This window comes from Cnephaeus nilssonii, assembly GCF_951640355.1.
Source record: "Cnephaeus nilssonii genome assembly, chromosome: 10".
NCBI lineage: Eukaryota > Metazoa > Chordata > Mammalia > Chiroptera > Vespertilionidae > Cnephaeus > Cnephaeus nilssonii.
Genome location: NC_137081.1, coordinates 48,479,846 through 48,492,580, shown reverse-complemented (window position 1 = coordinate 48,492,580; position 12,735 = coordinate 48,479,846). Strand labels below are relative to the sequence as shown.

The following is a 12,735-nucleotide window of genomic DNA, read 5'->3' as shown; positions in this document are numbered from 1 at the left end:
TGGAATCAAAACATGTGGTCTTATGTATGTGACTTAACTCTTTTTTTTTTATTATTGATTTTTCACAGAGAGGAAGAGAGAGGGATAGAGAGTTAGAAACATCGATGATAGAGAAACATCGATCAGCTGCCTCTTGCACAACCCCCACTGGGGATGTGCCCGCAACCAAGGTACATGCCCTTGACCGGAATCGAACCCGGGACCTTTCAGTCCACAGGCCGACGCTCTATCCACTGAGCCAAACCGGTCTCGGCGTGACTTAACTCTTTACCTGGCTCTCTCTGGCTGCTGAGGGGAGAACAGGCTGAAGGGAGGCAGGAAGAGAAGCAGGGAGACCAGTGAAGAGGTGAATGCAATAATTCAGCTGAGAGATGAGAGGAGCTTCAAATAGGTTAGGAAGCAAGGTGGTGAGCAATGGCTGGACCATGGGTACATCCAGATAAGCTGGATTTCGGGTAAGAGAGAAAGGAACGTTAAAGACAGCTCTTAGGTTTTTGGCTGGAGCACCTGAAAAGATGGAGCTACCATCAGCCTAGAGTACAAGGCTACTGGGCTGGCAAGTCAGGAGGAAACCCCAGGGCCTGGGTTTTGGAGATGTTAATTAAATCCAGATGCCTATTAGCCTTTGAAGTGAGAACACCAAAAAGCGAGCTGGATATGAGACTGGGATTCAAAAAAGAGGTCTGCAAAGAGATGTAAATTTGGGAGATAGAGAATGGAAGGCAATTAATACCATGAAACTAGAGGAGATTGTCGAGGAGTAAGTGATTAGAGAAAAGAGGAGACGTAAGGAAAGAGTCACTGAACATGTCAACATTCAGAGGTCATATGAATGAGAAGGAATCAACAAAAAAAGATTGAGGGAAAAAACACCAGTATGATGGGAGAACAAAGAGAGAATAAAGTCTTAAAAATCAAGTGAAAAAACTTACCATGGAGGAGGGCATTGTCAACCATGCCCAATGCTGCTGACAGTCAAGTGAGATAAGAACTAAGAATTAACCACTGGATTTAGGGGTGTGGCCGTCATTTACAGGCCCCTTCACTTCTTCCTCCACTCGAGCCTCACCTTTGCATGTGCCATGTCATCTGCCAGGCAGTGCTTTACCCAGGTATGGCTTTGAAAGAACAAGTGGTGTGAAGATGGGAGGACGAAGGACTGACTGGAATGCGTTCAAAAGACAATGGTAGGAAAAGAATTGAAGTGAGGAGGAGGGGCAAGCAGTTCTTTTGAGGAGGTGAGCTGTAATGGGAAGTGAGGCAGGAGGGGGCTTTTTACAAAATGTGAGAAATAAAAATATATTCATATGCTGGTGGGACAAATTCAGTAACTGAAATGCACAATAAGGGAGGGAGCAGAGAATTGCTGAGAGGTTAGAGGAGACAGAACTGGACACATTTTATCTGTTTGTCTACAGATGCAGGAAAATCACGTAAGGAAGGACACAAGCTTGCCCTCCCACGCCCCAGGAGACACAAAAGCAACCATTACTTAAATTTATCTGGATCTATTTTTAACGGCTGAAGGCCTCAGATTAATGGTGAATCTAAAAAACAAACAAAATAGACTCATAGATATGGAGAAGAAACTAATGTTTGCTAGAGAGGAAGGGAAGAGGATGGGTGAAGTCAAGGGGAATAAGAGGTACAAACTTCCAGTTATAAAATAAATAAGTCACGCATATGTAATGTACAGCATAGGGAATATAGCCAATAGTATCATAAAATCTTTGCACAGTGAGTGATGGTTACTCTACTTGTGGTGATCACAATGTAAGGTATATAAACATTGAATCACTATGTTGTACACCTAAAACTAATATTGTATGTCAGCTGTACTTTAATAAAAATTAAAAATACCCAACAACCACCACCACAACAAAAAAAACCCCTCGGCAACCAAAACATCCTCTAGAACAGTGGTTCTCAACCTTTCTAATGCCGCTACTCTTTAATACAGTTCCTCATGTTGTGGTGACTCCCAACCATAAAATTATTTTTGTTGCTACTTCATAACTGTAATTTTGCTACTGTTAATGAATCGTAATGTAAATATCTGTGTTTTCCTATGGTCTTAGGCGACGCTGCTAGCGGTTCTCAACCTGTGGGTCGCGACCCACAGGTTGAGAACCGCTGCTGTAGAGCCTGCTCTACAGCAGCGGTTGGGGGCGAGCAGGCCAGCGTGGTAGGGCAGTTGGGAGTGAGATTCAGGCCAGTGGGGAAGGGAAGTTGGGGGCGACTGGGCCTGCAGGGCAGGGCTGTTGGGGGCAATCAGGCCGGCAGGAGGGGCATTTGGGGATGATTAGGCCAGCAGGGGAGGGCAGTTAGGGGCAAGCAGGCCAGCAGGAGAGGCAGTTGGGGATGAGAAGGCCGGGAGGTGGAGGTAGTTGGGGGCGAGCAGGTTGGCAGAGAGGGGCAGTTGGGGGCGATCAGGCTGGTGGTGGGGCAGTTGGGGGTGAGCAGGACAGCATGGGGGCAATTGGGGGTGAGCAGGCAGGCAGGGGGGGCAGTTGGGTGTGAGCAGGACAGCGGGGGGGGGGAGTTGGGGGCAATTGGGCCAGCAGGGGGGGCAGTTGGGTGCGAGCAGGACAGTGGGGGGGCAGTTGGGGGCGATAGGGGTGGTGGGGGGGAGCAGTTGGGGGCGATCAGGCCAGCAGAGGGGCAGTTGGGGGTGAGCAGGCCAGTGGGGGGGGGCAGTTGGCAGTGATTGGGCCGGCGGGGGGATCAGTTGGGGGCAAGCAGGCCAGCGGTGGGGGGCAGTTGGGGATGAGCAGGCCAGCAGGTGGGGGCAGTTGTGGCAAGCAGGTCAGTGGGGGGGGGGGGCAGTTGGGGGCGATCAGGCCAGCGGTGGGGGGGGGCAGTTGGGTGCGAGCAGGCCAGCAGGGGGGGGCAGTTGGGTGCGAGCAGGCCAGGACGGGGGGCAGTTGGGGGTGAGCAGGCCGGCAGGGGGGGCAGTTGGGGATGAGCAGGCTGGCAGGTGGGGGCAGTTGGGACAAGCAGGTCAGCAGGGGAGGGCAGTTGGGGGTGAGCAGGCCAGCAAGGGGGGAAGTTGGGGGCGAGCAGGCCAGCAAGGGGGGCAGTCGGGGGTGAGAAGGCTGGCAGGGGGGCAGTTGGGGATGAGCAGGCAGGCAGGGGGGCAGTTGGGGGCGATCGGGCTGGCAGGGGGGGCAGTTGGGGGTAATCGGGCCGGCGGGGGGGGGCTAGTTGGGTGCAAGCAGGATGGCAGGGGGGGAAGTTGGGGGCGAGCAGGCCGGCAGGGGGGGGCAGTTGGCAGAGATCAGGCCAGCGGGGGGTCAGTTGGGGGCGAGCAGGCTGGCAGGTGGGGGCAGTTGGGGCAAGCAGGTCAGTAGGGGAGGGCAGTTGGGGGCAAGCAGGCCAGCAAGGGGGGAAGTTGGGGGCGAGCAGGTCAGCGGGGGGTCAGTTGGGGGCAAGCAGGTCGGTGGGGAGGTGGCAGTTGGGGGCAAGCAGGCCTGTAGGGGATGGCAGTTGGGGGCGAGCAGGCCTGTAGGGGATGGCAGTTGGGGGCAAGCAGTATGGCAGCGGGGCAGTTGGGGGCGAGCAGGCAGTTGGGGAGGCAGTTGGGGGCAATTGGGCTGGCAGGGGGTCAGTTGGGGGTGATCGGGCCGGCAGGGGGACAGTTGGGGGCAAGAAGGCCGGCAGGGGGGCAGTTGGGTGCGAGCAGGATGGCAGGAGGACAGTTGGGGGTGAGCAGGCTGGCGGGGGGGGGTCAGTTGGCAGTGATTGGGCCAGTGGGGGGGTCAGTTGGGGGCGAGCAGGCCAGTGAGGAGGTGGCAGTTGGGGGTGAGCAGGCCTGCGGGGGATGGCAGTTGGGGACGAGCAGGCAAGCGGCGGGGGGGGGGGGGGGGGCAGTTGGGGTGAGCAGGATGGCAGGGTGGCAGTTGGGGGAGAGCAGACAGTTGAGGAGGCAGTTGGAGGCAATCGGGCCGGCAGGGGGTCATTTGGGGGCAATTGGGCTGGCAGGGGGCATTTGGGGGTGAGAAGGCTGGCAGGGGGGGCAGTTGGGTGTGAGCAGGCCAGCATGGGGGGCAGTTGGGTGCGAGCAGGCCAGCATGGGGGGCAGTTGGGTGTGAGCAGGCTGGCGGGGGGGGGGGCAGTTGGCAGTGATCAGGCCAGCAGGGAGGTCAGTTGGGGGCAAGCAGGCCGGTGTGGAGGTGGCAGTTGGCGGCAAGCAGGCCTGCGGGGGATGACAGTTGGGGACAAGCAGGCCGGCAGGTGGGGGGGCAGTTGGGGCGAGCACAATGGCAGGGGGGCAGTTGGGTGCGAGCAGGCAGTTGGGGGTGATCGGGCCGGCAGGGGGGGGCAGTTGGGGGCAAGCAGGCCGGCAGGTGGGGGGGCAGTTGGGGCGAGCACAATGGCAGGGGGGCAGTTGGGGGCGAGCAGGCAGTTGGGGATGAGCAGGCCTGCAGGTGGGGGCAGTTGGGAGAGAGCAGGCTGGTGGGGGGCAGTTGGGGCGAGCAGGTCAGCAGGGGGTGCAGTTGGGGGTGAGTAGGCCGGCATGGGGGGGCCGATGGGTATGAGCAAGCAGCAGGGGTGGCAGTTGGGGGGGTCAGTTGGGGGCAATTGGGCCTGCAGGGGGGCAGTTGGGTAGGAGCAGGAAAGCAGGGGGGGCAGTTGGGTGCAAGCAGGCCAGTAGGGGGAGCAGTTGGGGATGATCAGGCCAGCAGGGGGGGCAGTTGGGGGTGAGCAGGCTGGTGGGGGGGCAGTTTGGGGCAAGCAGGCTGGTGTGGGAGCAGTTGGGGCAAGCAGGTCTGCAGGGGGGGCAGTTGGGGGCAAGCAGGCCAGCGGGGAGGGGCAGTTGGGGGTGATCAGGCTGGCAGGGGGGCTAGTTGGGGGCAAGCAGGCTGGCGAGGGGTGGCAACTGGGGGCAAGCAGGCTGGCGGGGGGTAGCAGTTGGGTGTGAGCAGGCCGGCGGCAGGTGGCAGTTGGAGGTGAGCAGGCCGGCAGGGGTTGGCACTTGGGGGCGAGCAGGTCAGCGGGGGGGGGGGGGGGGTGCAGTTGGGGCAAGCAGGCTGGTGGGGGGTGGCAGTTGAGGGTAAGCAGGTTGGCAGGTGGGCAACTGGGGGTGAGCAGGCCGGTGGGGGGTGGCAGTTGAGGGTGAGCAGGCTGGTGAGGGGTGGAAGTTGGGGGCAAGCAGGTTGGCGGGGGGGGGGGGGGCGGCCAGCTGAGGGCAAGCAGGTCAGTAGGTGGGGCAGTTGGGGGTGAGCAGGTTGGTGGAGGGGGGCAGTTGGCAGTGAGCAGGCCAGCAGGGGGTCAGTCGGGGGAGAGCAGGCCGGCAGGGGGGGCAGCTGGGGATGAGCAGGCCGGCATGGGGGGGGGGGGCAGTTGGGGATAAGCAGGCTGGCATGAGGGCAGTTGGGGGCAATCAGGCCAGTTGGGGTGCAGTTGGGGGTGATCAGGCCAGCGGAGGGGGGCAGTTAGGGGTGATCAGGCCAGTGAGGGGGGGCAGTTAGGGGCGATCAGGCCGGCAGGCAGAGTGGTTAGGGGCAGTGGGATTGGGCCTAAACCAGCAGTGGGACATCCCCCGAGGGGTCCCAGATTGGAGAGGGTGCAGGCTGGGTTGAGGGACAACCCCTCTCTCCATGCACAAATTTGGTTCACCAGGCCACTAGTGTTATTATAATTAACAATAAAATTCATATAATGTCATAATTAACCTTAATGTAATGTTAAGTCATCTGGATTACTTAGGGACATCATTATGAATACCCGGCAATAGGCTGAATTATAAAATCTTCGTAACTAAGAATTTGCTGAGGAATGTGGAGCTATTCACCCTCGCCCTGGGTAGAATCAGGCTATACTTTTTCTTAGAAGGCAGTGTCTGTCTCTTACAGCCTTTCTGCCTCCGACGCCTTGTCAGTAGGCCACCTGTCATTTCTTGCTCCCATCCTATATCTGTTATTTAGCAGACTTTTCTGTTTCCATGGAGCTCTCTTTTGATTCTAAAAGTGGCAGAAAAAGCCCTAGTTTCAAAGTGAAGGGGGCCTGCCACAACCCAGCAGTATGGCCTGGATAAACCACTGAATCACGTTAGGAATTTGCTTCCTTGATTACACAGAACCAGCCTGAATGATCTTTAAGTCCAACCTTAAGACTTTATGAAGAATCTTGCTAAGGGCTGAAAAAACAAACATCTAAGCATATTAAAACTCTGTCCAAAGAAAGAACAGAGGAACTCTCATCAAAGGACCCCAGAGATTCCCATACTTTGGAGCACAGAATTTATAGCATTGCATTTTAGTTGTCATGGACTTTTGGGTCTTACTTCTAAGTTCATTGTTATGTTTCCAACAAGTGACATTCCTTATTGGCTAAACCACTTCCAGATAAATGGGGCAGAATGACATAAAGGACTTTCTTAAAAAGAAAATTAAATATGACTCTTAAATATACTTCCTTCACATAAAATATGAGAATTCAAAAAGAAATTTTCAAAAAGCATAGAATACATTATACCTTTATGAAAACTTCATTTCTAAATGAATTTCCATTTGATATATCAACAAAATGACACTGCATACTAAAAAGTGATTTACCTATAACTACATCATGACCATCAACCAAGCCAGCAGAGAAGAGCTCCTGAGAAACGCCATCTGCTGTATCTGTCCAAATAGGAAATGAATATGTATTAGAAATAATAAAAAAAAATCAGCAATCCTGTACAATGTAAAATATATTTTTTTTAATTTACAAAAATCACTCACATGTGTTTTAATTCAACAATTCAGATTCTATCAGGAGGAAAAAATCCCTGCCATGTATTTGCATCATGTTATTTATTCAACAGAAGTTACACAAAATTATTGTTTCATTTCTCTTGCCCTTTAGCTACTGTCTTAATTAATCCTCAAGTGCACCTCTAAATTAATCCTGAAATGCACCTCTAGATTTTATCTCACAGCTGGTCCCTATGGCACTGCTTTTCCTTCTTCCCGAGGTCAGTTCCAGCCAGCATCAATCCTTTTCTATCATTAGTAGCTATTGAGTCAGAATTTATGGCAAAAGTTAAAAAGGTAACATTTGATATGACCTTATATTTGGTACAAACATCCTATGAGTTTGTTGAACTATAAGATGAGCTATTTAAAAAACTCCTTTAACGTGACACTAATCACTTGATAGCAACAGATTCATTTTCTTAGAAAACGTGGTTGAATAACAGAATATATTTCTCAGTGGTAAGTGTCAGTAGAAAGATGAGACTGAACAGGCTATGACAAGTGAATATGGCTGAAATTACTTAATTGAAAGGCTACTAGTATGAATGAATGTGATAATAGTGAGAAGTCTGCTAGAAGACCTTGTAAAGAGAAATTGATAATTTGCAATGTGCTTAAAAGAACCATTATGAACCCCAATGTTTTTATATGGGAGATGATTTGATCCCCATGGCCTTCTTATATTCTCAAACACCAGGAACTGTAGGTGGATAAAAAGAAACCAGCTCAGTAGCAGGTAGAAACCTAGATGGACTTTTGACTTTTAATGTCTTCTAAAGTCAGGAAAAATGTGCAAGTATAGCTGCTGAATCAAGCAAACATCTAAACTGAACTGCAGTTTGCTATGACACAGGCTGCCCTCAACATAGACAATGATTCCTTGTAAATCTGTGTTTTACTAGTAGATACTGCACTTATGTGAGAGGGTGTGTATGCATGCCCATGCAATCAAGTAACTTGAGGCACGATGATCTTTCAAGATTCTTGGGCTTTAAAGGGCTCAGCTTGGTGTCTGACACATAGTAATTACTCAATAAACAAAACTGTGGTGATGATGGAGCAGCAAGGATCATCAAAACACATCTTATACTCTTGTGCATTCTTTCTCCCTTTCATACATGGCCCAAATCCCCAAATGTTAATAAAAATTTGGGAGCCAACGTACATTCTGTGTACTTCCAAGAAATTGTGGTATTCTATCATTTCACTCATCCTATTTCATGATGAATGAAATAAAATAAAATGGAAATAAAAAATAAATACATAGAAATCTTACTAAACTATAAAGTTCCATATAAGGTGGGCTTATCTTGGACCTTGTCCTTACTGCTGGGAAATACCTTATACAATTCTTTTAGGAATAAAATGATCCCCTTCCATGAAACCTCGGGCTGGACAGCTAACGAAAGGCTCCACTCTGAAGGTGACTTGACTTTATGAAGCTGGCTGAAACAGTTAGCCTCACCATCTCCAGCTCCCTGGATGCCCCCAGAAACTTCAGGAAAAGAAGCCTATTGAACTAAAGGGCATACTAGGGCACACAGCAGGCAGTCATTATATTTCTACTAGAGGCCCGATGCATGAAATTCATGCAAGAGTAGGCCTTCACAGCCCCAGTTGCCTCGGTCCTCCCAGCCCTGGCTTTGTCCAGAAGGTCATCCGGATGGTCGTTCTGCTGTTCAGCTCTTCAATTGATTTGCATATTACACTTTAATTATTATAGATTGACTGATCATCTGCTAAGGCATCTGAATGTGTTACCATTATCTCTAAAGTATAAGTAAGACCTTGCACTTGAGTAAGGAGCTATAATCACAGAATGTGGTTAAAAATGGGAACAAACAAAGCCACATTGAGGGCTAGCACTTAACAGAACCAGAGCAAATGGCATTCACAAGTAGTTAAAATGTACAGTATCGTCTACTATTTTCAGGACTCCTGGGTACCAAACGGGTCATATTAAAATAGCTAGCAGATGCCCTAACCGGTTTGGCTCGGTGGATAGAGCATCGGCCTGTGGACTCAAGGGTCCCAGGTTCGATTCCGGTCAAGGGCGTGTACCTTGGTTGCAGGCACATCCCCAGTAGGGGGTGTGCAGGAGGCAGCTGATTGATGTTTCTCTCTCATCGATGTTTCTAACTCTCCCTCTCCCTTTGTCTCTGTAAAATATCAATAAAATATATTTAAAAAAATAAATAAAAATAAAATAGCTAGCAGATCGTGCTGGCTGGCCCAAAATGGAAATGTTCCATGTTTGTGTGTGTGTGCCATTAAACTGTTATTTTGTATGCACATAAGTAATATATCAGTAATAGTTTAGAATAGAAACATGAAGGTAAATGGTAATTTATGTTTCTATAAGCTGCTTAACATTCCAGATGTGTAAACAAGTTAACTAATCATGTATGCTCTGGTTTTCAGAGCACAGAGCAGCATAATGAATACAAAGAGCTTACCCTCAAAGGAGGACAGAGAATGAAGGATACGTCTGTGTTATATATTCTAGCCATAGGTACACATTTATGTATGTATACAGCACAGACATAGTACACCTGTCGTGCGCACGCACAGAGGTAGTGCAGACAATGTCTGAAACGCAGGCAGCATCAGCAATCAGAGGTACAGTGATATATCCACGGAGTTTCCGTTACTAATGGGCCTGTGCTCACTGCCCAGGGAAGGTCAGTCATCATCTAGAAGCCAGCACTATGGTTTCTGTCTGGGCAATGAAAGCCAAGACTCTTGATCTAACTATGACAAACGAGGCTGCCAATGCCAGCACACAAAGCCAGGTAATGCTGATAGGGCCGTCTTATCCGCAAACATCCCCCACTCAGAAATTCATTTCTTTGTTAGCTCTTTAAATTAAAATCGATTTTTATTGCCATCTTCGATTTAAAACAATCAGTTGGAAAGAAAAAAACCTTAAAATAAGAATCTATTCTTTTACCTACTGTATTTGAAACATTGATTATGAAATTACTAGGTTTTATCAATGCATTGACTGGTCAATATTTTTATATTATAACAAAATAGCTTTTTTGATAATAGAACCGGCACCATACAATTTCACAGGCTGAGTCTTAAATTGTCAAAGATGGATGTTCCCAGAGAGATCAATGAGCAAATTCATTAGGGCCCTAGTTACATTATTTTGTAAAAGGTGCTTCAAACGTTATTTTAATTCAAACATGAAGGGAATCATTAGATCTCTGTGCTTACATGAACCAGAGATCAGAGCCAGTGAGTCCAGACCGTGTGTGGCCCAGGAACATATTTTGTTTGTTGGCAGTGTTTTTAAAATCTGAACTTGAATGTATTAATTTCTTTAAAATATATTTTTATTGATTTCAGAGAGAAAGAGAGGGATAGAAACATCAATGATGAGAGAGAATCATTGATTGGCTGCCTCCTGCACACTCCCTTCTGGAGACTGAGCCCACAGCCGGGGCATATGCCTTGACCGGAAATCTAACTGTGACCTCCTGGTTCACAGGCCAACGCTCAACCACTGAGCCATCATGCTGGCCAGGCTGAACCTGAATGTATTTAGACAAAACTAGTTCCCTGAAGTTCCCACCATTAATTTTGGGTCCTATAAGCATTTGAGTTTGTGTTTCCTTATAAGTGACAATAGCAGAGAAGTCAAACAGTTAACTAATGTCATCCCCCAAAATTAAAGAAAAAGCAAGTCTTTTACTTCTGGGTTTGCAAAATTTTACCAAATACACCTTATTAATCAATCACAGTTTACATGGAGCTCTAATACACAGAATAAAAACAATATTATTAGCTTATATACAATGAGTTCCCAAAAATGTATACATACTTTAAAAGCTGTTACTCAATTTTGAAAATGAAATGTATTTTAATAAACACTGCCTTTATAATTATTCAAAGTGTGTGTATACATTTTTGGGGACACTCTATAATAATACACTCAAATGTAGGAGACTAATGTGTTTTAGAAAGTTATTCATTATAGACATTGAAGCTGTTTTCATGTACATAAAAATGTGAAACCACAGGTCAGGAATTAACAGTTCAGTTTTAGCATTTGCAACTTATTTTCACTTCTGTAGGTTGTTTTGGTTATACACCAAACAGTGGAAGTAGCAATTTCTGTTAAACAACTAGTCCTGTGGTCTCTGAAATTCATATATGTTACTTATCCATTAATTACCCAAATCACCTCTTGCCAGGTGATAGAGATACCAAGAAATATGCCATGGTTCTATGACTTCCAGGCATCCAGGAGCTGAAAAAGCAACCCGTCTAGCTTTTAAGCTGCTTTAATAACTATTTAAAATACTAAAACTGTGTTCAGCTGCAAGACGGGCATCATTCCTACTGAGCTTACCCATTATGCCTGCAGCAAACTGAGGCCACAGACAGTTGCCAATACAGGCTTTGTGTAGTCTGAACTGAATACAGAGGCCAAGCATGGTATCACTGTTTGCTGCGCAACCCTCATCGGAACTGCTATATGATCCTCAATGCTCTCATTAACAATACCCTTTAGACCCTGCATCAGCATGCCACTACTTCATTTCATGACTGAGCTAATATGCTTAACGTATACACACACACACACACACACACACACACACACACACACACACACACTTGTAGCACATGTCACTGGAATTCATGCAGTCAATAGTGGTTCAGCAAATAGCAGTGTGATTATAGTGGAAAGGGGGTGGTAAGAGGAGGTCTTATATATGGTGGTAGGCAAATGGTGCAATATACAGATCTTGTAACATAGAAATCCACACCTGAAACCTACTGGTATATGTTCATGTGGACCAATGTCATCCCAATTAATTTAATAAATATAAAAAAATAATGGTTCCATTTGGATTCCCTACAATTATCATAAGTCTTTCCTTCCCTCCCTCCCTCGTTCATTCCTTCCTTTGTTTTTAGAGAAAGCATTTTTGAATAGCAATTATAAACATGTGCTTATAATTAATTTTAAACGTTCTTTGTAGCAATAAGATAATAATTTCAATTAAAACTCACCTCTTCCTGGAGTAAACTCAAATCGTATATCATTAAGTTCCTTTCTGGAATTTCTGAAATAAATAACATATAGCACATTAAAATCTAATGAGTAGAGTTTAATCAAAGTAAATGTATTTCAATTTTTACAAGATGTTACTAACATGAAGATAGCATTTTACAGTCTCAGGCTACCTCTAAATATTTCCTTAACTGAAAGTGATAGTTGTGACAATAATAAAGGAAGATATTTGTTTAATTGGTTGAATTTACCTTATAGAAACCCACTCAGATCACAAAATTCCAAAAATAAAACATTCATTTAATAAATCTACATTAAATTAGTAACCTTAGATATAATTTCATAATAGAAAATTTCAGAAGCTTTTAGTTTAGAATGATATTCAATACATTTTTCATATTTTTCTGAGAAAATAATATTGTATCAACTTTCTAAAAAGTAAAACAAACAGACAAGATAGGTGTGGCACTGAAGTTCATGACAGCAAAATGACAGTAAATCATACAACAAAATGCCCAGAGTAAGGTACATATTCTGTGGCTACATTTTTTAATCTAAATAGAGGGGACCTGAATGTTGTGAAATTACCCACTGAATATATAAAACCCTATTTAAGTAAATATAAAATACATAAACTATAATATATACATACAGGGTGGGGTAAAAGTAGGTTTACAGTTGTGAGTTCATGAAACAGAGTTTATTCTTTTATTATTATTTTTTAATTATTGTATTATTTTCTACACAAACAACTGTAAACATACTTTTGCCCCATCCTATATATATTCAATCAAAAAATTATGTGACACTGGGGAAATATAAATCAAGTAAATAAATATGAGTTTTCCATTTATATTAATTTCAAATAATGATAATAAGCCGCAGTGAGCAATAATTAGAATGGTTTTAAAATTTCATAAGAATCTTATGACTAACTCAACAGATGCTAAATTAAAGTTAATAAAA

At 46.3% G+C, this 12,735-nt stretch overlaps 1 protein-coding gene across 2 annotated transcripts in view; it reads right to left on the bottom strand.

The window, feature by feature from the left end:
* Window positions 1-12,735, bottom strand: part of STK39 (serine/threonine kinase 39) — a 274,586-nt gene that overhangs the window by 49,899 nt on the left and 211,952 nt on the right. For both annotated transcript variants that reach the window (XM_079783234.1, XM_079783235.1), the window contains exons 15-16: window positions 11,769-11,821; window positions 6,558-6,626 (exon numbers count right to left, since the gene is read on the bottom strand). In XM_079783234.1, coding sequence (XP_079639360.1) covers window positions 6,558-6,626; window positions 11,769-11,821 — 122 coding nt within the window. The remainder of the gene's footprint in view (window positions 1-6,557; window positions 6,627-11,768; window positions 11,822-12,735) is intronic.